At 31.9% G+C, this 26,389-nt stretch overlaps 1 protein-coding gene and 1 long non-coding RNA gene across 5 annotated transcripts in view; one reads left to right on the top strand and one right to left on the bottom strand.

The window, feature by feature from the left end:
- The window catches only part of LOC136024794 (E3 ubiquitin-protein ligase MARCHF5-like), a 55,268-nt gene extending 52,247 nt beyond the window's left edge, over positions 1 to 3,021 (top strand). Inside the window, exons 6-7 of the mRNA XM_065700261.1 lie at positions 212 to 386; positions 2,790 to 3,021. Coding sequence (XP_065556333.1) covers positions 212 to 386; positions 2,790 to 2,909 — 295 coding nt within the window. The 3' untranslated portion in view covers positions 2,910 to 3,021. The remainder of the gene's footprint in view (positions 1 to 211; positions 387 to 2,789) is intronic.
- The window catches only part of LOC136024795 (uncharacterized), a 62,723-nt gene that overhangs the window by 15,133 nt on the left and 21,201 nt on the right, over positions 1 to 26,389 (bottom strand). For 3 of the 4 annotated variants that reach the window (XR_010616918.1, XR_010616916.1, XR_010616917.1), the window contains exon 4: positions 4,030 to 4,170. This is a non-coding gene — a long non-coding RNA (uncharacterized LOC136024795). Of the gene's footprint in view, positions 1 to 4,029; positions 7,360 to 26,389 lie in introns of those variants that run through there. The other variant, XR_010616915.1, reaches the window with a different exon arrangement.

Here is a 26,389-nt window from a genome sequence, read left to right as displayed (position 1 = left end):
ATTTATAAGTAGTTAAAATAGTAATTAATTAATTGTGTTGATTAATACATCGTATCATACATTTTGCTGAAACAAAGTATTATAGTTTCGTATTTAAAATTTGCAAAATAAAGATAAAAAATTCGTTCAATGAACATTAGAAACGTTATAAAATTGACAAAATGCTTAAATAATGACCATTATTTGTTTGTTAATTCTCTAATTATTACAGCTTTAAACCGGATAAAGATCAAAAACTCCGAGTAGCTTATGTTCAGCCAAAGCGCGACTGGGGAACGACCATTGTTAGGAATTTTAGTTGTATCATTTTGTTCCCTATGTTTTGTGTCATCTGTGGGAACGTCTTCTTTGGATCTGTGCAAGGAAGCTTGACGAGGGTGGTGCTGGTAAGTTTTGTACTGTTTATCACTAATCCGAAAGTTGTTTAAAGCCAGCATTCAATTGACGGGCATCATCAGGATGATCGTTTAGGTAAGAAAATACGTTTCTATGATTCAAATGTGTTTCTTTCAATTAAGGGGTCCTTGTCTTGGCTAAAAAAAAGGAGCCTTCTCCATGAGAGTAGGCTAAAGAACACAGCAGTACCATAAAGAGTATAACGTTTTACAACTGCTCGTCTCAGTTTTAAAGTGAACTAGATCAGAAAAGTCGCTGAAAATAGGTCCTGAAGCCAAATCCTTACAATTGGCACATAGTGTTATCATATAGGCCGGAATGGGGAACCTCTAGGTCATGGTACAGTTTAGGCAAATAAAGATTGTGATTGCTTTGAACAGTGAAAAACGAGTTGTATAAATGTCAATGAGCCTGCAAAAATAAATAACAATCATAAATTTAAGCAAAATTGCCCATGAAACCAATTTCTAGGAAACCTTTTAGTGCTCTATGGTAAAAAGATTCTCTACTGTGCTATTGGCTTAATTATATTAAGCCAATTAATTATTTCACGAAAGAAAAGTTTACACAACCATATGCACTTTTTCTTGAAACAGGTTGACGAAGAGCAACCAAATATTTTGAACTGCAGGGTTGCAGAGCTGCAGCCCATATTGCTGCATATATTGCTGCAGGGCTGCCACTGAGAATTTAACAATTATCCACGGTTCACTTGCCAAAACTCCCTAGATATATATGCTTAATAATGTATAAATAATAATTAAGATAATAATGTATAATCCTTTTCCGAAAATTATCCACGGTTCACTTGCTGAAAATCCCTAGATATATATGCTTAATAATGTATACTCTTTTCCCGAAAATTATCCACGGTTGACTTGCCAAAAATACCTAGATATTTTGCTTAATAATGTATAAATAATAAGGTAATAATGTATAATAACTAAGATAATAATGCATAGTCCTTTTCCGCGAACCGTCTAGGGCTAAACGGAGAGCAGATCCTCCGAGGTTAGAGGAAGTCACAAAAAAGCTCTAAATATGACTTTTTCTTTGTGTTTTGCAGCTAAGTCATGCAAAATGCAAAGAAACCACGTTCTGTGATTGAAATATGTGCCTTACATGCGTATCCACCATACATCCTTGATGAACAATTTACTATTTTGGTTATTGATACAAGTGTTGCTGTAACAATTTTTGAATGAATTATTCCTTTGTTGATTACACACAAATGATTATTCCTTTGTTTTCCTTTGTTGATTATTCCTTTGTTTATTATTCACAAACAATAAATCAATTAAAAAAACTGCCACTGCAGTCAATGACATATAAGTAAATGAATTTAAAAAAAAATTAACCAAAATAATAGGAAGAAAGAAAGTAAAATAAAAAAAGACTAAACCCTCACAAGGGGCCGCCCTCACCCTGAATCTTGACAAAGTACGAACTTTTTGACCTGTGATTTAGATTACCCTTTTTGACCTTGGCTCTAGATTTGTTCCTGAAAGTCAGTCATCTTGCTCGCAAGACAAAAAAGATGACCTTCCTTTTGCCACAGCTGCCGCATAGGATGCTCAAATTAACTTTTCAGGTCTCTGGAAACGGAAATTCGATCGCTAGAAACGATCATCTCACTCGACTACTTTCCAAGATAGCGAGAAGTCCCTAAACTAGAACTTAAAACAAAAATTTCATTTAAACCTTTGAGAACTTTTCTTGAAAAAAATATCCAAGTTGAGAATATTTCTTTCCTCCAAGGAAAACCTTATAGAAGTTCATTTTGTTAGAATTAATAATCAGCCTTAATAGTAGTTGATCAAGGAAATAATTAATCTTGACGTTTAGTCAACCCAGTAAATAAAAGATTGGTCAATTATTGAAAAAAAAAATAGCAATTAATAATTAAGTAGATTATTAAGTATATTAGATAATTAATTATTCCTTATAGAGTTTCATTGCATTGATAATGATTTGTTCTTACCTGTTTTTGCAGGAACAAAACATAGTAAAAAGTATGTATTTATTACAAATGCTTTATGTATGTATTATGTACTGTATCATGTATTATGATGAAGTCTAATTGTATCATTTTGATCAATGTTCTACAATGCATTTGATCAATGTTCTACAATGCAGGGAAATGACCCACATCAATAGCAAGGAAAATGATACGTATACAGATTCAGCGTATATTGCTGAAGTGGCACCCAAGCAAGCTAGTGACTGTATAAGGCACAGAAAGGTCAAGTGACACCAACACATGTGGCCTAAAAAAAAAGGGGCCGAAAAAAGTTACTCTAGGCTTCAAGCCAAAACAACTTAAGCTTTAGCCGTAACTTAAGTTATCTTCCTCTCATTTTCAGCTACTCTTTCTTGTAGTTTCTATTGTTTAGGGTGGTCTGCTGTACCTTTTGGCCAAGAGTTCTTTCAGAATCTTTCTCTTGCAAGCGAGATACGTTCATCACAAATCAAGAAGAGTTCTCAGTTGGAATAAAAGAGAGGTCCCGACATGACCATACCTTGTCCGTTATCTGATCCGTTATGACCATCAACAAGACCATCAATGTCGTCTAACTATGTATTGCTAGAAGATATAATAAACAAGATCGTTTGTTGTTTTTTTAAGTATGACTGATTATTTTATTTAGTCCATATTTTATCTCCGAACATTCAATGTCTTTATTTTTTTTTGTGTGGCCTTTCAGTGATAAAGCAAAAATTAATGCGTTTGAAATATTATTCCCGATTTACATGAAAGATATTTTCCCTTAAATTAAGATTACCTACCTTTAAATTTGATTTATCCCTGGCTAAACTTAAAAAAAAAAAAATCTAATAAATTTTTAGGGTAATCAGATCAAAAGGGAGTAGAAATTTATATATATTGTAGAAAAGGCTGAATATCTCTAACTATATTAGAATATAATCACCCTTTACTGAAATTCAAAGAGACGGTATACATATAAGTTATCCTTTTGAATTCATAAGTCGCTTATTTTCTTTTTGAATGGTTTGTGCTTTGAATAAAGAGAAAAAATATCCTAGTGAAGAACAGAAAAAAAGTGAAAAAGTGAAAGAAAAATATGAGTGAAAAAAAAGTAAATACAATATCAAAGATACAATCGCAGTTACTCTACAATTCTTAATCATTATTATTGTTCATTAATTCACTATTATTCTTTGTTCTTCGTCCCAAGTTTAGTATCTCTTTGCTAAAAATCATACTTTGATTTACATAGGAATCCATTCTGTATAAAATTTTAGTTTTTACCTGTTGTATTTTATTTATTTACTACACTATATTTTTTAATTTAATTGTTACTTTTATACGGGCTGGACAATGTTTTTTGGAGGAGGGGTCAAACTGTCTAACTCTTCCCCCTAGATAGGACAAGTATTCGTATAATACTTGACCCTAGGGGAAAAATATACATAAATCAACCTGTAGTAAAAAAAAATCACCAGTGCAGCAGCATAAACACAGAAACAAATGCACATCATAAATGAATAATAAATAATAGATAATAAAAAAAAACATAAAAACAAAAACGAAAGAAAGAAGGAGAAAGGAAGACTGTTTTCCTACTTTAGGAATTAATATAGGATTAATATATTTAAAAAAAAATGACAAACCAGCAATAAAACAGCCTGAACCTCACGTCAAAATGTTTATTATCTGAAATTAGAGCCCAAGAAGGTTTTGTCAGTCTTGTGCCCGTCTGCCAGTCTTGTCAGTCTGTAGGGTTCTGTGAGGCATTCCTTTATGGCAAAGAGCTTTAAAAAAAAGAAGTGAACATGTAAATTTTTCTAAACATCTAAAATCGATTAAGGTACGGTAGGCTCATAGGAGAAAAGTAATAAAAACTAAGGTAAACTATGGGTATTATCTGGGTTTTATTAACAATATCGTTTTCTATCCTTACGTCAAGTTTTTCTCTTTTCGTTTTCCTTCTAACTTTATTCTTCTTATTATTCAGACTATATTCCTTAGTATTTTTATTCTATATAAATATGCTCTTGTATTGGAACCGTTATTTATATAAAATGTAGTGAATAAATATTTGACTCATGATAAATACTTTATATTAATTAAATATGTAAAAAAATTTCAGGATGTGGAATTCCCTAAAAAAAAATTCCAACGCATCTAATTAAATCATCAAACTACCTGCTCTTTAAATTTATCTCTTTGCCAGTTGAAATAATCAGCATCAAAGCAACCCTTTTATGATGGCTTTATTACAGGAATTTTCCCCATTTTTTTTTTATTCCACCATGTATCACCTCTGTATGTTGTATGTTTTACTCCACTGTATGTTGCGTCTCAAAGCCTTGAGTGTTCACTTCTGTTCAGCTCCTTCATGTTTTGAATCTTTAGTTGTGTTTTCGTATCTGTTTCAACGTAAAACCCTACACTCCAATTGTTCATCATAAGATACAATTTGTGGGGGGAGGATTACACGATTCTCCTGAGAAGAAGTGAGCAGCAATACTAATTAATAAAGTTAAGAATTTAATCTGATTCGAAGTATGTTTGGGCCAGCTTTATTACTCAGAAGAAACACTGCTACATCTGTTTTTGTTGGTTTTTTTTCAGTTTTTTTTTATTATTTACTATTTTGGCACTTCTTACTGCCATTAGATAGATTGCGGATTATTAGTGATATTATCATTATTATAGATGCTATTATATTATTATTTATGTTGATATTATAAATATTAATGTAGAGAATATATAAATTATTGTGGCTAGTATCTGTCCATCCTGCACTTTTTACAGATGTTTAAGAGACTGAAATGGCTCTTTTGGTAATGTCATTACTCATATTTTTTAGGTTACATTACGTTACGTTATATTACGTATAGTTTTTTTCCGTTTTTGTTTTCAACTTTAACACTATGCTCCCCGTTGTGCTTATAGTTTTAAGCTACTTTTCAACATATCTTAAAGTCTCGTTATATTCAGTTAAGTTTTCTTTTTATTTCATCTAGCCCTGAGCTTGAAGTGCATGAACAATTTTTATGTTTGTCTAATGGGGCAATTAACTACCCTTCCCCTCCCCACCCTGGACTTGGACAGTATGTTTTTGGGAATTTTTAAAAGAAAATGAAAAAACAAAAAATTACCCTAGATTTGTATAGTAAATCTCCTCCATATATGTTTATGACTGGGTCCCCCTGTCTTTGTTCTATAATTCTGGGACCTGGCGAAGTTTGTTTGACTTTTGTATATTCGCAAACAATTTAGACCAAAAATTATATTTTTCAAACTGTAAAATTGCAAATTTAACATTTTTAAAAATTTTGTTAGTTAATTATTACATTTTTTTATATTCAAAAACGGTTAAAAAAACAATAAGAAAGGCGAAACAAAATTTATCAGACCGCATACATGTATTATGAATTTACAGACGAAAAATAATATAACTGTAACATAAATAATAATAATAACAATATAAATGTAATGTAGGAATGTAGAGTATAAAGAATAAATGTTAGATCTATTATAAAACAAAATATTTTTATAAAAAAAAATAATATTGAAATATATAAAATTATAACATTTATAAAAAGTATACCATTGTTATTGAACTGAAACTGGTTATGTCGGCTGATATTTCGTTCAATTAATCGAACTGATTAAACTATATAATTCTTTATAAAGTCACATAATTTTTCATTAAATCACGTAACAATAGCCACTTGACCATTCCGTTCATATTTTTGATATTTTTCGGCACTGACAATCAAAAACAAATGCAAAAATTGACTAAATTAACCAAATCGATTTACGATTTTTTAATTGTCAACTTACAACTACTGTCCCCTGTTCTTTCCCTGAAGAGTCTTCGTTTTTGCCGTTTTCCTGCAATTACTTATTACATTGTAATTACTATAATTTACTTATTATATTATTATTTTCTCTTTTTTTCAAATTTGGGCATTTAATGATTTACTTTATTAAATGATATAAACTGGTATATTTGGCTGATATTATGGGCAAACTAACCAAATTAAATCAGGAGACAGAATAGCCAAAAAGCATTTAAGACAGATATTAATTTCAACTGATATTGACTGGAATAGTAAGTACTAATTACTTTCTCCTGTAATCACTTATTGCATCGCAATCACTGTAATTGCTTATTATATCTCCTGTAATTCCTCCTTGGCTCATTTTCTCTTTTTTCATATTTGGGCATTTAGTTATTTATTTTATTAAATGATATAAACTTAAGATTTTTTGCTGCTATTATGGGCAGACTAACCACATTAAATTGGAACACAGATTAGCCAAAAGGGATTTGAGACAGATATTGATTGTCCATCTAACGGTGCCTCTGGTGCCTCCACTAATTATGATGGGGATAGTGATCGATTGAGGATAAACGACTAACGACATGAAAGGTTTTTGCGTTACATTATAGATCTAAAGTAGTTAGGCTGGGGACCTAGATACGTGTTTTGTCGTACAGTGAACTACTCGATTCTCTCCAGTCCATTCTATGTTTGAGGAATTTTTGGAGGAGCGGGTCAAGTTTTGTTAGAAGTAGATTATAGGCCTAAGATATTCAATGAAAAGGATCCTATCTCTCCAATTTTCAGTTTTAGTTACGCACAGACTTGAAAGAAACTTCAGTACTGATTTTTTTTTTTTTTTTTTTTTTTTTTTTTTTTTTTTCACTAGGAATCATCTTTCTTATTACTGGGACAAGAAATCTAATAAAAAATCTTTATAGATGGCAAAGCTGTAATCTTGAATTTAGCTGCGTTTGGAATACATTTGGTAAATTGTAATCGTTGCTTAATAATTATTTTTAAGATGCATTAAACCATTAGACAGAGCAAAAAAGATCACTTTAAAGATTACTATGCCTTCCAGCGGGGGGGGGGGGAGGTGAGGCAATTCACCCCCACCCCCTCAAAAAATTGAGAAAAAACTTACATAGCCCATGCGCTTTGACTATTCAGATATAGACCTTTTTGCTAACCCCCCCCCCCCAATAAAGATAATCCCCTACTTCCATCCAGTCTATTCTGTTTTTGTTGGTTTTTTTTTTTTACAATGTACCAGAATTGTACAAACAAATTCTGGAATATTTTAAAATTTTAAATTGATATTTGGAATTTTTATTTAGAACCTAATAATAAATATTTTATATTAAACAATATTTAAATATCAATAAGAAAATAACATTTTAATTTTCGTCATAAACAATTGTTAATACCCAGAAATATTGATTATTTGTAAAGTTAATCTTTTTCATTCATTATTTTTCTCTTCTCGAAACTTATTTCTCTCATTAAATTGCAAAATAATTATTTTTAAATAATTATCCGATATGTGATGCAATTACTATTATTTTTTTTTTATATTTATCGCACAGCACATCAGGGTTGCCACAAGCTCCTGTCCAGAAGGTGCTAATTGACTTGAAAATAGGGTGCCACAAGGCGTGTCACACAAAGTTAGTTTTTCTAAATTTGCAACGTTTCGCCCAATGCTGCTTGGAATTGCTCGATTAGTTTTTATGCTAAGTGCAGAGGAGCACTGTACTATGCCAAATGTAGTATTGTATGCTACATGTGGCAACCCTGCAACTTACGTTTCACAATTGTATTTGGCTCTGCTGCCTAAATCTCAGTTTTTTAATTTTCCTGCGAATTTCATACAGTTTTTTTTTGCTTTTTTTTTACAGATTTAGCCCTTCCCCATTTTTTTCTCTTATTTAATCGCTAAATAAGTCTTGTTGAATATAGGTAAAATATTTCTTTGGTTTCTTGGCTTTTTGATTATTATATGCGATTTTTTTTTTTCATATCCTTATGTAGTTCTTAGTCTGTAGGACCAGTGTGGGGAAGGGATATTCCCCCCCCCCCCCTTATATTTAGTATAATACCTTTTTTGGTAGTTTCATTGATAAATACCCCATTTGGGTATTTTCATTTTTAAAAAATGGAAATTACCTCTCCCCCCCCCTCTTTTGAAAAATATATTGGTATATATTACCCCTAATATATAAAAATATTTTACCCCTTGATCCCTCCCCCAAAAAAAATAATAAGAAGACGTCTTGAATAGGTGCCACTGACCTTAGGAGATACCATCTGGTATACTTTCATGTTTCGTACTCACTGAGCTTGAAGATTCCTTTCCTTCAGATATTTTCCTAAAAGATTTCTGTTTCCCCCCTCCAACCTTCTATGTCCCCGGATCCGATTCGAATTGAAAGTTGAGCATCTGATACATAAGATTCTTCTATATATCAAGTTTCATTGAGATCCGATCACCCATTCGCAAGATACCTCGATCTCACGTTTTCCAAGAATTCTGGCTTCCCCCTCCAACTCCCTTCAATGTCACCGAATCTGGTCGGGATTTAAAATGAGAGCTTTAATGCACAATATCCTTCTAGATTTCAAATTTCATTAAGATCTGGTCACCTGTTCGTAAGTTACAAATACCTCATTTTTTCTAATTTTTCCGTATTACCCCCCCCCCCCCCCAACACTTCCAAAGAGAGCGGATCCGGTCCAGTTATGTCAGGCACCTCTCTTGGATTTGTGCTTATTTTTTCCACCAAGTTTCATCCTGATCTCTCCGCTTTAAGCGTGTTCCAAAATTTTCGGTCCCCCCCCCCCTAATGAGACTGGACCCGGTCGGGATGAAAAATAAGAGATCTAAGTTTCGAGGTCCTTCTAAATATGAAATTTCATCATGATACGATCACTCTTTCGCAAGTTAAAGATACCTCATTTTTTCTATTTTTTAAGAATTAAACTCCCCCGAAGACAGCAGACCTGTTCCAGTTATGTCAATCCCGTATCTAGGACTTGCGCTTATTTTTCCCACCAAGTTTCACCCCGATCCCTCCACTCAAAGTATTTTCCAAGAGTTTAGGTTCCCCCCCCCCAACATCCCCTTCACCGGATAAGGTTGAAATTAAATATAAGAGCTCTGAGACATGATATCCTTCCAAATATCAAATTTCATTAAGATCCGATCATTCCTTCGTAAGTTAAAAATACGTCATTTTTCAGAATCAACCCTCCCCCCACTAAACAAAAGAGAGCAGATCCGTCCCGGTTATGTAAATCACGTATCTAGGACTTGTGCTTATTTTTCCCACCAAGTTTTATCCCGTTCCCTCCACTCTGTGGAGTTTTCAAAGATTTTAGGCTCCCTCCCTTAATTCCCCCCAATGTCGCCAGATCCAGTCGGGATTTAAAAGAAGAACTCTGAGAAACGATATCCTTCCAAAAATCAAATTTCATTAAGATCTGATCACTCCTTCGTAAGTTAAAAATACCTAATTTTTTCTGAATTAACCGGCCCCCACTCTCCCCCCCAGATGGTCAAGTCGGGAAAATGACTATTTTTAATTTAATCTGGTCCGGTCCCTGATACGCCTGCCATGTTTCATCGTCCTAGCTTGCCTGGAAGTGCCTAAAGTAGTAAAACCGGGACAGACCGACAGAATTTGCGATCGCTATATGTCACTTGGTTAATACCAAGTGCCATAAAAACCTTTTTTTTACTAGTTTCAAAACTCGAACAGCTTCTAATACTCGTAGCGCTAGAACTTGACAAATATAAGTTTTTTTCTAAATGGAAAGATTCATGATGCAACCAATTACGTAACGCCACATCCATTCAAACATTAATAAATAACAAGAATGAGACATGACGAGCACCCAACTTTTATGAATATCCAATCTTTAGCGTTCTCAAAAGTGTTTTTCTTTTTTTTTTCTTTTTTTTTACTCTTATCAACAGAAATGCAAAAAACGACAATTTTCGAAATCTGGAGGAGGAGACACATATAAAATCGCCTCAATCAACGACCCTGCCGTTAAAAGCTGACCGTATCTAAAGACCTCGTCTTGTACCATAGTTGTGCATATTTTGGTAAGGGGCCAGTTATGATCGAACCCAAAGTCCTATTGGAACTGAGAACACCGCGTTATTTCTTTTTAATATGCTAAATAAGCTCAAAATCTACAGTTATTCGCAAACAATTTAGACCAAAAATTATATTTTTCAAACTGTAAAATTGCAATTTTAACATTTTAAAAAATTTTGTCAGTTAATTATTAGAATTTTTTATTCAAAAACGGTTAAAAAAACAATCCGAAAGGCAAAACGAAATTTGTCGGACCGCATAAATGTATTTTGAATTTACAGACGAAAAATAATATAACTGTAACATAAATAATAATAATAATATAAATGTAATGTAGGAATGTAGAATATAAAAAGCAAGTGTTAGATCAATTATAAAACAAAATATTAAAAAAAATATATATAATATTGAAATATATAAAATTATAACATTTATAAAAAGTATACCATTGTTGTTGAACTGAAACTGGCTATGTCGGCTGATATTTCGTTCAATTAATCGAACTGATTAAACTATATAATTCTTTATAAAGTCAAATGATTTTTCATTAAATCACGTAACAATAGCCACTAGACCATTCCGTTCATATTTTTGATATTTGTCGGCACTGACAATCAAATACAAATGCAAAAATTGACTAAATTAACTAAATCAGATTTACGATTTTTTAATTATCAACTTACAACTACTGTCCCCTTTTCTTTCCCTGAAGAGTCTTTATTTTTGCCGTTTTCCTTCAATTACTTATTACATTGTAATTACTATAATTTACTTATTATATTATTATTTCTTCGTGGCTTATTTTTTCTTTTTTCAAATTTGGGCATTTAATGATTTACTTTATTAAATGATATAAACTGATATATTTGGCTGATATTATGGGCAAACTAACCAAATTAAATCAGGACACAGAATAGCCAAAAAGCATTTAAGACAGATATTAATTTCAACTGATATTGACTGGAATAGTAAGTACTAATTACTTTTTCCTGTAATCACTTATTGCATCGCAATCTCTGTAATTTGCTTATTATATCTCCTGTAATTCCTCCTTGGCTAATTTTCTCTTTTTTCAAAATTGGGCATTTAGTGATTCATTTTATTAAATGATATAAACTTATATTTTTTGCTGATATTATGGGCTGACAAAACAAATTAAATTGGGACACGGATTAGCCAAAAGGGATTTGAGACAGATATTAATTGTCCATCTAACGGTGCCTCCACATATTATGATGGGGATAGTGACCGATTGAGGATAAATGACTGACGACTTGAAAGGTTTATGCGTTACATTATAGATCTAAAAGTAGTTAGGCTAGGATTTAGATTCGTGTTATGTCGTGTAGTGAACTACTCCATTCTGTGTCTGAGGAATTTTTGAGGAGCGGCTCAAGTTTTATTAGAAGTAGATTATAGGCTTAAGATATTTAGGCCTAAGATATTCAATGAAAAGGAACCTACCTCTCCAATTTTCAGTGTTAGTTACGCATAGACTTGAAAGAAACTCAAGTTTTTTTTGTTGTTGTTTTTTTTTTACTAGGAATCATCTTTCTTATTACTGGGACAAGAAATCTAATAAAAAATCTGTATAGATGGCAAAGCTGAAATATTGAATTTAGCTGCGTTTGGAATACATTTGATAAATTGTAATCATTGCTTAGTAACTATTTTTAAGATGCATTAAACCATTAGACAGAGCAAAATTTTTTTTATACTAGGAATCATCTTTCTTATTGCTGGAACAAGAAATCTAATAAAAAATCTTTATAGATGGCAATGCTTTAATCTTGAATTTAGCTGCGTTTGGAGTGCAATTGATAAATTGTAATTATTGTTTAATAATTATTTTTAAATTCCATTAAACCATTAGACAGAGCAAAAAAGATCACTTAAAAGATTACTATGCCTTCCAGGGGGGCGGGTTTGGCAATTAACCCCCACCCCCCTAAAAAAATTGAGAAAAAACTTATATAGCCGTGCCCCTTGACAATACAGATAAGGACTTCTTTTGACCCCCCCCCCCCCTTCAATAAAAAAACTCCTCTGCTTCCATCCAGTCTATTATGTTTTGGTTTGTGTACAATGTACCAGAATTGTACAAATAAATTCTGAAATATTTTAAAATTGATATTTGGAATTTTTATTTAGAACCTAATAATAAATATTTTATATTAAGAAATATTTAAATATTAATAAGAAAATAACGTTTTAATTTTCGTCATAAATAATTGTTGATACCCAAAAATATTGATTATTTTACAAAGTTGATCTTTTTCATTCATTATTTTTCTCTTCTCGAAACTTATTTATCTCATTTAATTGCAAAATAATTATTTTTAAATAATCATCTGATATATGATGCAATTACTATTGTTTTTTATATTTATCGCACAACACATCAGGGTTGCCACAAGCCCTTGTCCAGAAGGTGCTAATTGTCTTGAAAATAGGGTGCCACAAGCGTGTCACACAAAGTTAAAGTTTTTCTAAATTTGCAACGTTTCGCCCAATGCTGCTTGGAATTGCTAGATTAGTTTTTATGCTAAGTGCAGAGGAGCACTGTACTATGCCAAATGTAGTATTGTATGCTACATGTGGCAACCCTGCAACTTACGTTTCACAATTGTATTTGGCTCTTCTGCCTAAATCTCAGTTTTTTAACTTTCCTACTAATTTGATACAGTTTGTTTGTTTTTGGATTTTTTTTTTTTTACAGATTTAGCCCTTCCCCAGAATAGTTTTATGAGTGCGTACCTAGGTTTTGAGATAAATAGCCACCCATTGTTGAGTGTTTTTCAAATTTTTTCGTAATTGCATCGCATGTTGGATGATAATTTATAGTTATTACTTGTACAGAATATGTGATCAAATTGTAGTATTATTGGTAGTAGAATAATAATTTATTATGAATCAAAGCGCAAAATCAATTAACACCAAAAGCTGATTTTGAAAGGGCAAATTGCAGAAACAAGAATAACAAAAATGGAAAAACAATAATAAATCAATTAAATGAATATAACGAAGAACAATTATGGGGAGGTTACCGTCTGGTTTGTGGTTATTTAAGTTAACTATTTGATTTATTCATAATTTGTCTGTTCTCACTATTTTTTTTCTTTTTTTTCTCTTATTTAATCGCTAAATAAGTCTTGTTGAATATCGACAAAATATTTCTTTGGTTTCTTGGCTTTTTGATTCTTATATGTGTTTTTGTTTTTATATCCTTATGTAGTTCTTAGTTTGTAGGGCCAGTGTGGGGAAGGGATATCCCCTCCCCCCTTAGATTTAGTAAAATACCCTTTTTGGTAGTTTCATTGATAAATACCCCATTTGGGTATTTTCATTTAAAAAAAAATAGAAATTACCCCTCCCCCTCTTTTGAAAAATATATTGGTATATATTACCCCTAATATATCAAAATATATTACCCCTCGATTCCCCTCCCCCCCCCAAAAAAAAATAATAAGAAGAAAACGTCTTGAATTGTTGCCACTGACCTTAGGAGATAATATCTGGTATACTGTCATGTTTCGTACTCGCTGAGCTTGGAGATTCCTTTCTTTCTCAAAGAATCCAAAAATTTGACAAGTTTAACAAACTTCACATTAAAAAGAGGAACTAATCAACTTCAATATACAATAAGAAAAGCTTGACACGAGTCAAATAGTATCATTAACAGGAAAATTTTTCTTGGCAATCACCACTCATGTTCAATACCAGTCCCTAATACCATATAAAAATCAAAGTGGAAGAGCCCTTACCCTCAAACCACAGCTTTGAAAGTAGAATGTTCATTTCATTAAAAAAAATAATTTTTCACTTTTATGTTTAAATTTTTTACATTGAGTCGGCTGACTCTTTACTCACGAACAAAAGAAGGACAGTAACTAAAAACATTCGAGAAGACCAAAAGCGTGGATTTTGTTTTTCACATTCTCTCTTGCTACCTTCAATGGGTTTTGTCCATAACCTCCATTCTCAAGAAAAACAAAATTCTTTTTTTTAGACATATGGGTCTAACCTCTACTCTGAGGTTATCAGACATGCTGAATTTGATAGAGTGGTTTGATCAAGAAGGTACTGGGGAATTATCCACCTTTTCTAAAGCTGTACATATTTTCTTAGTCTAACAACTTTTGACTCGAACTTTGTAAATGTCTAACATTAGGAATCAACATAAAAGGCATATTTTTGAAATTAATGTTTTTTCGGCTTTTCCTTTTCATAGCTTTGCTTACTATGGAGGAATACTGTTCTGTAATTTTTATTCATTACCACGAACAGTTTGAATTGAAAATCTTTGTTTAGACATGAAGTATTTGGGGTTAGTAACAGGTCGGGATATATATTTTAAATAATAATGTCCATAATCTAAGCATTATTTTGATCCAAAGTGCTCATGGGCATTACCTATGAATTTTTTTTTAGGAAATTCATAATTTTGACACACACAAAATATCATTATGCACTAAGAAAATTACTCAAGTGTCCAAATTAGTAAGCCTTACTTAGGATAACTACAGAAGTCACACTTCATGAGTGGAAGCTTATATAAGGCAATTAATCCTTTCACCAGCAAACTCTTATTGACTATTTTCTTAGCGCAATAAAATGTTGTTTTCTTAGCGCAACACTAAGCTTCATCTGTTTTTTTTGGGGAGGGGGGGTAGCAAGTAGTTTTTATATGTCACTACTTTGTGTTAATTAAAACTTCATAGCAATATTTTGTGAATTTTTCAAGTTTCCAGCAATGCGTTTAATTTTAAAAGGCTGTAAGGCAAACTATCTTAATTTAAAGAAAATACATGTTTCTTGTCCTGAATTGGTACATACTTCAGCTCTTTTTTATTTGGTTTTAAGTTAGATATGAAGTTGCATTAACCACTACTTAGTATAAAGACATGATAGCTATTTACCTTCACTTCTAACTTACACTAATAGATTTGAAAATGTCAACGTGATGAACATTACACTGCAACAATAAGTATAAAAACTGTAACTTTCAGTAACATAAGTTTTTTGTTTGTCAGTCTACCATACCTTATTATTGATGCTGTCTTTTAAAAATCATATAAAATGGAGTCTTTTTTAATTACTAAGTTGGGTTTAGATTATTTTTTTTCTGTGCTTTTAACGAACATACCTACTTCCAATTTCAGCACCCACAAGAGTCAGACGAGTATACAGCTATGCTTATATTTTAGTCATGTAATTTTGACAGCATCTTGACGCTCACAATCTCGGACTTTTTTGTATCCTTCACTATTATGCTTGAAAATTAGTATGCTTGAAAATTATGAAACTTGCTGCAAATGCACAAGCAAGGTGTCATCAAGTGATTTTCATCCCTATCAGGGTGACTGTGGGACAAACACTTTTCCAGATAAAGCTTAAGATTTGTCTCATAGTTCAAGCTTTTAGAGTGCCTTACTGGGAGGTAAATAATAATGCTTGCACCATTTTTAGACATGGTGAGAGGGATAGATTATTTGAAACAACTATCTGATAAACCCTTGTTTGAAAATGACTAGTCTATTTTTCAATTCTATTCAGAAGCAAATCCTAGAAAACGATTTGCTATTAAATTCTGCTGAGCTGGAAATTCATCAAAAGTTACAGACTGCCAATAGTCACTAACAAGAATCATCATATTTCACAAGTACCTTGATTCAAGCAATTTTCACTCTGTATGCCTGAAATTTTTCCTAATTAAGTTGAGTCATTTGCTTGACATGTTATTTTTCTGTTTTACTTATCCAACAAATTCAAAGTTATGACATGGACCAAAGGGTGTATCTGATTTTCTTTTTTGTCTGATGAGATCAACAACTGGCCGTAAAAATAAAACCCCTTTAGTCTTCTCCTTTGAATTGTTTGTTTATCAAACAGTTCGTGGTAACGAACTTTAGTAAGGAGCGACCCGGCTCAATAGTAACCAAAAACTCTAAAAAATGGAATTTTGATACCAATAGGTACATCAAAAGAATCGCATTTTAATGCTGATTTTAAATATATATAAGTTTCCTCAAGTTTAGTTTTACGCATCAAAATTTACGAGCCTCAGAAAATTTGCCTTATTTTAGAAAATAGGGGGAAACACCCCCTAAAAGTCATAAATGTCTTAACGAAATTCAGCGTATCAGAGAACCCTATTCTAGAAGTTTCAAGATCCTATCTACAAAAATGTGGAATTTTGTATTTTTTGCCAGAAGACAGATCACGGATGCGTGTTTATTTTAGTTTGTTTTTTTCCCAAGGACGATCGTATTGACCTAATGGTCCTAGAATGTTTCAAAAGGGCTCATTCTAACGGAAATGAAAAGTTATAGTGCCTTTTTAAGTGACCAACAAAATTGGAGGGCACCTAGGCCCTCTCCCTCGCGAATCATTTTCCCAAAGTCACCGGATCAAAATTTGGAGATAGCCATTTTATTCAGCGTAGACGAAAAACCTTATAACTATGTCTTTGGGGACGAATTACCTCCCCCCACACAAAGACCCTGGGAGGGGCTACAAGTTAAAATTTTTAACCATTGATTACATATAGTAATGGTTACTGGGAAGTGTACAGACGTTTTCATTTTTTTTTTTTTTGGTTGAGGGGAGGGGCAGGACCCATCAGAATCTAGAAAACGGTTACAACAGCATAAAAAAGACATAGGCAAGGAATTTATTTCAAAAAGTTCCAACAACTCCTTTATAAATTCTGCTTTAGGTTTGCATATATTTAATAATCCGTCCCACAGGATACTTTTAGAAAAATCTTCACTCATCAGTAATGATTTGGGGATAAAACAGGTGGTTCGAGAATCAATCGAAATTAATCTCAAAATAAATAATAATATTTTTTTGAACAGGGACTTAGGGGAATACTCACTAAATTCCTTATACTCAAATTTAATTAAAAATGATCTTTCAAAATATTTTACTAAACCGATTTATAATAGTATTGAACCAGCTACGAAAAGACTTTTGAGACAGGCTGCTAAAAAAGCTAGGTTGGCTCTGAGAAATTGCACTTAATCACTTTGTTATCTTTAGTTTGAATGACTTTATATTCTCACTTCATTCTTTTTATCCGTCCTGGTTGAACTTCGTTGAAGTAAAGATGCTAGGGCTGTTTTTAAAAAAAGTTTTTAGAAAACATTATTTAGTTTTAGTTCACACAATTTGATGAAAATTTATTTATATATACATATTTTCTCTCTTGTTCTCGTATTGTGCTAAAGACGGCCCTTGGACATAGGGCCAAAATATTCACGGAATTGATTTCCACTGTCTAGAAAAGATTTTCCCTATTGTTTCTGCTCTGTATTTGTTTGTTATGGAAAGGCAGTGTGGTCTTCGTTGCTATTTTATTTATTTTTAACTTACGAAGGAGTGATCAGATCTTAATGAAATTTGATTTTTGGAAGGATATCGTGTCTCAGAGCTCTTATTTTAAATTCCGACTGGATCTGGCGACATTGGGGGGAATTAAGGGAGGGAGCCTAAAATCTTTGAAAACGCTTAGAGTGGAGGGATCGGGATGAAACTTGGTGGGAAAAATAAGCACAAGTCCTAGATACGTGATTCACATGACCGGGACAGATATGCTCTCTTTTGGGCAGTGGGAGGAGGGTTGATTCTGAAAAATTAGAAAAATGACGTATTTTAACTTACGAAGGAATGATCGGATCTTAATGAAATTTGATATTTGGAAGGATATCATGTCTCAGAGCTCTTATATTAAATTCCAAACTTATCCGGTTAAGGGGATGTTGGGGGGGGGGGGAACCAAAACTCTTGGAAAATACTTAGAGTGGAGGGAAAGGGATGAAACTTAATGGGAAAAATTAGCGCAAGTCCTAGATACGGGATTGACATAACCGGAACGGATCTGCTCTCTTTGGCGGAGTTTAATCCTAAAAAAATAGAAAAAATGAGGTATTTTTAACTTGCGAGTGGGTGATCGTATCTTAATGAATTTTGATATTTAGAAGGACCTCGTGACTCAGAGCTCTTATTTTAAATCCCGACCGGCATTAAGCCTCTGATTTTCCTTTTAATGTAGTCTATTGATTCTCAGAAGTTTGCTTGAGCTCATGACTCTTCCGACCTCGTCACAAGTGCCATATGAGCTCTTAGCTCTTGTTTTTCAAGTAAAAGTAATATTTAACATTGAATAAACCAGCCCCCTACTCTTTAGGCTGGAGTTAACCTGCTTTTACTTGAATTGTTGCTAACATTCCTCAAACTCGATCCAGGAATTTACTCACTATTTATTTTTGTGATAATGATTATAGATTTGTCATAATAAGCTGTTCAGAGCGAACACTTTAGCGCTTTATGAGGTAAAGGTTATCACCAGCATTGACAGTTCGCCATTACCCAACCGAACTAGAAGCCTTTAAAACAGGTTAGATTTTCATCCGTATAAATTTTGGATTCAATTAACCGTTTATTTGGATTTAACCTAAAATTCTGTGAAAACAGGTAATTTTTTTTGCTTAAAATATATTATTATTAATAATATTATTTTTTTTTGTCAACTTGATGCCAACAAATGAAATGGTGACATTTACATTGTCATACATAAAATCATTTTGTTCGCTTATTTTTTATTTTTTCACTTATTTTTTTATATAAATATTTAATTTATGAGATATAATTATATTATTATTATAATTCTATATTATAGTTATAATATTATTATAATTATAGTTATTATTATAATTATTAGATAGAATTAAATTATTAAATAGAAAATTATTAAGAAATGTTGTACTTTCTAAATCGGTTTAGCCAACCGGGCTAAGGAGAGCTTTAGGGTGTACTCGAACTATTCTTGTCAAAATATGTTGTATAACAGCCTTGAGACAGTGACGTAAGCTGCATACATATAAGCTGTACACAAATACATCTACAATGCCCTTTTGGCAAAAGCATGTTTCATATAATAAGCATAAAAGTCGAGAGTAAAAAAGAAACCAATATTTTGATTTAGATTTTGATGATCAACTTTGTGAATTTGCTGGGTAAGTAAGGTTAGTAAGTAACGTGAGTAATGCTGTAATAAGACTGGGTAATAGTAAGTAGCATTCAAATTTCACTTTATCAGACAACCCCTTAGTTGGGGTTTCAGACACCGGGTCTGAAGCGGGTTTTGAGCGGTCATAAGGTCAGCTCGTAAAATACTATCATAAAGTATCTATTTAATGCAAAAAATACAGGGCTTTGTATTAAATCACTGAATATACAAGCAAAACCCTTGAGATACGGATTATTAATTAACCAAACACTTTCTCTCTGAACAATAGAATACTTTTGAAAGGACTAAAAAAAAGAAGAGAAAAAACAGGTGGATTTGTAAAAAGGCTTAGTAATAAGTAATGTCATTTAGGATTTAAATAATGTAATGTATAAAACGTAGTAATGTAGTATGGTAAATCCCTTTTAAATCGGTAATAAATAATTCCCCTTTTTTAAAACTTATAATAATTATAACATATTCTAAGGCCAGATTATCTTCTTTTGTTCGTTGTTGTTATTCTTTTTACTGAAGAATTAATTTATTTTAATGAATAATAATTTAATTAATCGTTAAAAATTTTTGTTTAAAACCCATCCGAAAAATAGAGCAAAGTTTGGAACGACATTTGTTAGGCATCACAAATGAATTATCAATTTACTGACAAAAAATAAAATAACAAAAATGATATAAAAAATAATAATATAAATGTAATGTAGTAATGTAGGATATAAAAAGTAAATGTAAGATCAGTGATAAATAAATCCCCTTCTTCACTATCAAATTTTCATCCATTTATACGTAGTATAACCTCTTATCATTTTGATGTTATCAACTCTTAGTATACATTTCATTCATTTGCTTTTTCATTTCGTTTAAACATTTCATCAATTTATAACAAATCTGTAAGTAATAAATAAATGTAATAATCTAAGTATTATAATAAATGTAACTAAATAATATTAAAAAAAATATATAGTATAACCAAGTAATTTGTGTAGCACGCATGTGGCACCTTGTTTTTGAGAAAAATAGTAGCTTCTGGACAGGAGCTTGTGGCAACCCTGTTTTGACTCCAAGTGGTGGTTTTCATGATAAGTTAAAGACTCTATTTTTGATTTTGTTATTGTTTTTTTTTCACGTAATTTCGAAGAATGACTGACCCTAGCCTAAACCTGACAATTAAAAAATAGTCTAAACCAGCATAGCCTAAGACCTGATAATTGTCGTTTGTGTCTGTTTCTTAAAAAAAAAAGAAGAGACAAATAAAAACAACTAACTCAGATGTACATGGGGAACCATTGGTAGTTATTCGTTAAAAAGTTGTTTGTATTTGAAAAAAGGAATAATTAGAAAATGATCAAAGAAAACGTGATTGAAATTTGTTAAAACAAGTTTTTGTTTTGTCGGGAAAATGGATTGTTATTTTACAGACAAAATTGGGATTTAAAATTCTTATTAATTTTTCATATATACAATACGGGGCCGCATAGGGAAATCTCATGTTCTAATTTTCTTTTAGTTCAGGAAACAAACATCGAACTGGAAATGATTCTAGGGCTGTTATAATATTCTCTCACTCTGCCAGCTGACAAGGGCCTGCATGAAATTTAAACGAAATAACCGGACCACGGCAATGCTTTTCAACGGGTTCTAATGTTGAAGCAGAGACGTTGATTAGTTAAAAAAAATTTTTTTGATGTGAAGTTTGTTAAACTTGTCAAATTTTTGGATTCTTTGGGAAGGAAAGGAATCTCCAAGCTCAGCGAGTACAAAACATGAAAGTATACCAGATGTTATCTCCTAAGGTCAGTGGCACCAATTCAAGACGTTTTCTTATTATTTTTTTTGGGGGGGGAGGGATCGAGGGGTAAAATATTTTTATATATTAGGGGTAATATATACCAATATATTTTTCAAAAGGGGGGGGGAGAGGTAATTTCCATTTTCAAAAAATGAAAATACCCAAATGGGGTATTTATCAATGAAACTACCAAAAAAGGTATATATATATATATATATATATATATATATATATATATATATATATATATATATATATATATATATATATATATATATACATATATATATATGTTTTTGACTACGTAAACTTGCGAATATACAACATTCTTCGCTGTCCCATTGTCTGTGCATATAAATAGATTGTCAGGTTTACAGACTCTCGAACATGCAACATATAATTGTCCATGGGAAAAACAATCCGTATTCAGGTCTATACCTCATGATTCTAATGATTGCCCTTGAGCTTTGTTGATAGTGATTGCTAATCGAACATTCTCTGTGTCCCCGTCGTCATTTATATATCCCCCTGTGCCCCCCCCGGCGTCCCCGTTGTAGTTGTGTCCCCGTGTCCCGGTCATTTATATTCCCTGTGTCCCGGTCGTCATTTGTGTCCCGGTGTCCCAGTCTGTAATTTCTCTTTGAGTGTCCATATGATGAAATAAATTTTTTGCTTTTTTTCTTTTAATTTTTTTTTTTTGGTTTTTACCTTTTTTTTATTTTTTTTATTAGTTTTTAGTTTTTTTTTCTTTTTAGTTTTTTTTTGTAGTTTTAACCTTTTTTTAGTTTTTTTTTCTTTTTTCTTTTTTAGTTTTTTTACTTTTTTTTAGCTTTTTTAGTGTTTTTTCTTTTTAGTTTTTTTTTGTATTTTTTACCTTTTTTTAGTTTTTTTCTTCTTTTGCATTAATACTAAAGTCAAGGTTCGAACCTGGAACCTCTCGAACCTAGAACTTGGAACATAACGCGTTACCAACTCAGCTACATCGGCTTGAATACTTTCGTTTTTGAACTGCTATATGATAGAAATAATTCAGACGTCATATGCGGACAGACAGATAACTTATTTTTATATAATTATTGGTGGGGGCGCTTCGCGCCCCCCCCCCAAGCCCCCCGCGCGCGTAAGTCGTTACGCGCCATATTAGTTACGCGCCATTGTAGTTGTGTCCCTATGTCCCACCTGTGAATATAGATAGATATATATATATATATATATATATATATATATATATATATATATATATATATATATATATATATATATATATATATATATATATATATATATATATATATATATATATATATATATGTTTTTAACTACGTAAAACTTGCGAATATACAACATTCTTTGCTGTCCCACTGTCTGTGCATATAAATAGATTGTCAGGTTTACTGACTCTTGAACATGCAACATATAATGGTCCATGGGAAAACAGTCCGTATTCAGATCTATACCTCATGATTCTAATGATTGCCCTTGAGCTTTGTTGATGGTGATTGCTAATCGACCATTCCCTGAGTCGCCATCGTCATTTATATATCCCCCTGTGCACCCCGGCGTCCCCTTTGTAGTTATGTCCCTGTGTCCCGGTCGTCATTTATATTCCCTGTGTCCCGGTCGTCATTTGTGTCCCGGTGTCCCAGTCTGTGATTTCTCTTTGAGTGTCCCGGGCGTCATTTATATCCCCCTGTTCCCCCCGGCGTCCCCATTGTAGTTGTGTCCCTGTGTCCTGGTCGTCATTTATATTCCCTGTGTCCCGGTCGTCATTTGTATCCCGGTGTCCCGGTCTGTATATACATTCGTTTTTTAGTTTTGTTTTTCTCCTTTATTTTTTTCCTTTTTTCTTTTTTTCTTTTTTAGTTTATTTAGATTTTTAGATTTTTTAGTTTTTTTATTAGTTTTTAGTTTTTTTGTAGTTTTTACCATTTTTTTAGTTTTTTTAGTTTTTTTTTTACTTATGTCCTGGTCGTCATTTATACTCCCTGTGTCCCGGTCGTCATTCGTGTCTTGGTGCTTTGTTGATTGCTAATTTGTATTATATTTATATTTATATTTTTTATATTTATTAATATTTTTTTAGTTTTCTTTTTCTCTTATTTTTCAGTTTTTTCCTTTTTTTTAGTTTTTTCTTTTTTAGTTTTTAGTTTTTTTTTGTTTTTTACCTTTTTTTAGTTTTTTTAGTTTTTTTAGTTTTTTAGCTTTTTTAGTTTTTTTATTAGTTTTTAGTTTTTTTTTAGTTTTTGCCTTTTTTTAGTTTTTTCAGTTTTTTTTAGTTTTTCGTTTTTTACCTTTTTTTAGTTTTTTTAGTTTTTTAGCTTTTTTATTTTTTTTTCTTTTTAGTTTTTTTTGTAGTTTTTACCTTTTTTAGTTTTTTTTCTTCTTTTGTATTAGTGTGAAATGATTCAGACGTCATATGCGGACAAACACGACGTCACTCGACAGACAGACAGACAGACATAACCCACAAACAACTTATTTTTATATATATTTATTCATATTTTTTTAGTTTTCTTTTTCTCTTTTATTTTTCAGTTTTTTCCTTTTTTTTAGTTTTTTTCTTTTTTAGTTTTTTTCTTTTTTAGTTTTTAGTTTTTTTTTTTTTAGTTTTTTACCTTTTTTTAGTTTTTTTTAGTTTTTTAGCTTTTTTAGTTTTTTTATTAGTTTTTATTTTTTTTGTAGTTTTTGCCTTTTTTTATTTTTTTCAGTTTTTTTTTAGTCATTAGATTTTTACCTTTTTTTAGTTTTTTTTAGTTTTTTAGCTTTTTTAGTTTTTTTTTCTTTGTAGTTTTTTTTGTAGTTTTTACCTTTTTTAGTTTTTTTCTTCTTTTGTATTAGTGTGAAATAATTCAGACGTCATATGCGAACAAACATGACGTCACCTGATCCACAGATCCACACACAGACAACTTATTTTTATATATATAGATAGATATAGATGAAACGCATATGACGCAATAGGCCTAAGACTCTTATGAATAGAAAAAGGGTAAGGGGAAAGTAGGCAAAATATTGTTTGTGGTGGCTTTTGTTTGATTCAAACTTGACCTAACTAACAAATTTAACTTTTATTTCGTTTTAAGAATCATTTATATATCTATTTTTGTACTAGTTAGTTTTATATTTGCTATGATTGATTATTTTAACATTTCTTCATTTTAGGATGCAAAATGAACAAAAACTACATTTTCGGAAAACTTTTATTTAAATGAAAAAAAAAAGGCTTAACTTCAGTTCCTTTCCGAATCTATTGTGTTTAAGCATCAGAGCCGTTAGCCCAATATAAACAATGTGACCTGATTATTTAGAGACTCTGATTACTTTCAAATTACATAGAACTGAGTTCCTTACTCTAAAGCAAGGTTTTAAGATTCTCTAAAGTCAGAGTGGTAAATTTTAAATGCAACATCTCAAAATTCCTAATTTAAATATCTTGGAAAAATTATTTCCATGAGAAAACCTCACATTTCAGATCATAATTATTAGCAAATTCATCAAAATTAATAGGAATCTTAACGAGAAGACTGAAATGTGACAATAGTGCTCAATACAGAAATAACATTTCGTTGATCAATTGAAATGGTATGATGTTATACTCTTGTGTTACTCGTAACCTAGGCTAATGACGTAATTTTAATTAAAATCATTACGGAGGTTATGAACATCATACGAATACAGGAGTCACGACGTAGTCATACCTATATATAGCAATGATATGAGAACAGTGGTATAAAATAACCACAGTGATAATAAAATAACATGTCCATAAGATCACTTTATTTAGCAGCTTCAAAAGGATACACACGGGTTGTTGAATATCTTTTGAAACTCCTTATTTATTGCTTTTATGGTGAAACTCCCCTTCATTTAGCAGCTTGGAAAGGACACACACGGACTGTTGAATATCTTTTACAGTCTGGCGCTGATGTTAATGTAAAAAATGAGAATGGTACAAGTCCACTTCATTTTGCAGCTTGGAATGGAAACACGGACTGTTGAATGTCTTTTAAAGTCAGGCACTGATGTTAATATATGAAATAATTATGGTAACACTCCCCTTAATTTAGTAGCTTGGAAAGGACACACAGAGACTGTTGAATATCTTATACAGTCTGGTGCTGATGCTAATATAAGAAAACATTTTGGTGCAACTCTCCTTTATTTAGCAGCTCGGAAAGCACACTCTAATGAATGTCTTATACAGTTTGGCGCTGATCTTAATATAAAAACTGAGGAAGGTGCAAGTCCACTTCATTTTGCAGCTTGGAATGGAAACACACATACTGTTGAATGCCTTTTAAAGTCTGGCCCTGATGTAAATATAAGAAATAATTATGGTGAAACTCCCCTTAATTTAGCAGCTTGGAAAGGACACACAGAGACTGTTGAATATCTTATACAATCTGGCGCTGATGTAAATATAAGAAATAATTATGGTGAAACTCCCCTTAATTTAGCAGCTTGGAAAGGACACACAGAGACTGTTGAATATCTCATACAGTCTGGCGCTGATGTAAATATAAGAAATAATTATGGTGAAACTCCCCTTAATTTAGCAGCTTGGAAATGACACACAGAGACTGTTGAATATATTATACAGTCTGGCTTGATGTAAATATAAGAAATAATTATGGTGAAACTCCCCTTAATTTAGCAGCTTGGAAAGGACACACAGAGACTGGTGAATATCTTATACAGTCTGGCGCTGATGTTAATATAAAAAATAATTATGGTGAAACTCCCCTTCATTTAGCAGCTTGGAAAGGACACACAGAGACTGTTGAATATCTTATACAGTCTGGCGCTGATGTAAATATAAGAAATAATTATGGTGAAACTCCCCTTAATTTAGCAGCTTGGAAAGGACACACAGAGACTGTTGAATATCTTATACAGTCAGGCGCTGATGTAAATATAAGAAATAATTATGGTGAAACTCCCCTTAATTCAGCAGCTTGGAAAGGACACACAGAGACTGTTGAATATCTTATACAGTCTGGCGCTGATGTAAATATAAGAAATAATTATGGTGAAACTCCCCTTAATTTAGCAGCTTGGAAAGGACACACAGAGATTGTTGAATATCTTATACAGTCTGGCGCTAATGTTAATATAAGACATAATTATGGTGAAACTCCCCTTAATTTAGCAGCTTGGAAAGGACACACAGAGGCTGTTGAATATCTTATACAGTCTGGCGCTGATGTTAATATAAGAAATAATTATGGTGAAACTCCTCTTTATTTAGCAGCTCGGAAAGGACACACAGAG

The sequence above is a fragment of the Artemia franciscana genome, chromosome 3, assembly GCF_032884065.1.
Source record: "Artemia franciscana chromosome 3, ASM3288406v1, whole genome shotgun sequence".
NCBI classification, from domain to species: Eukaryota; Metazoa; Arthropoda; class Branchiopoda; order Anostraca; family Artemiidae; genus Artemia; species Artemia franciscana.
The sequence above is the reverse complement of the archived record's forward strand: the minus strand, read 5'-3'. Positions and strand labels throughout refer to the sequence as shown.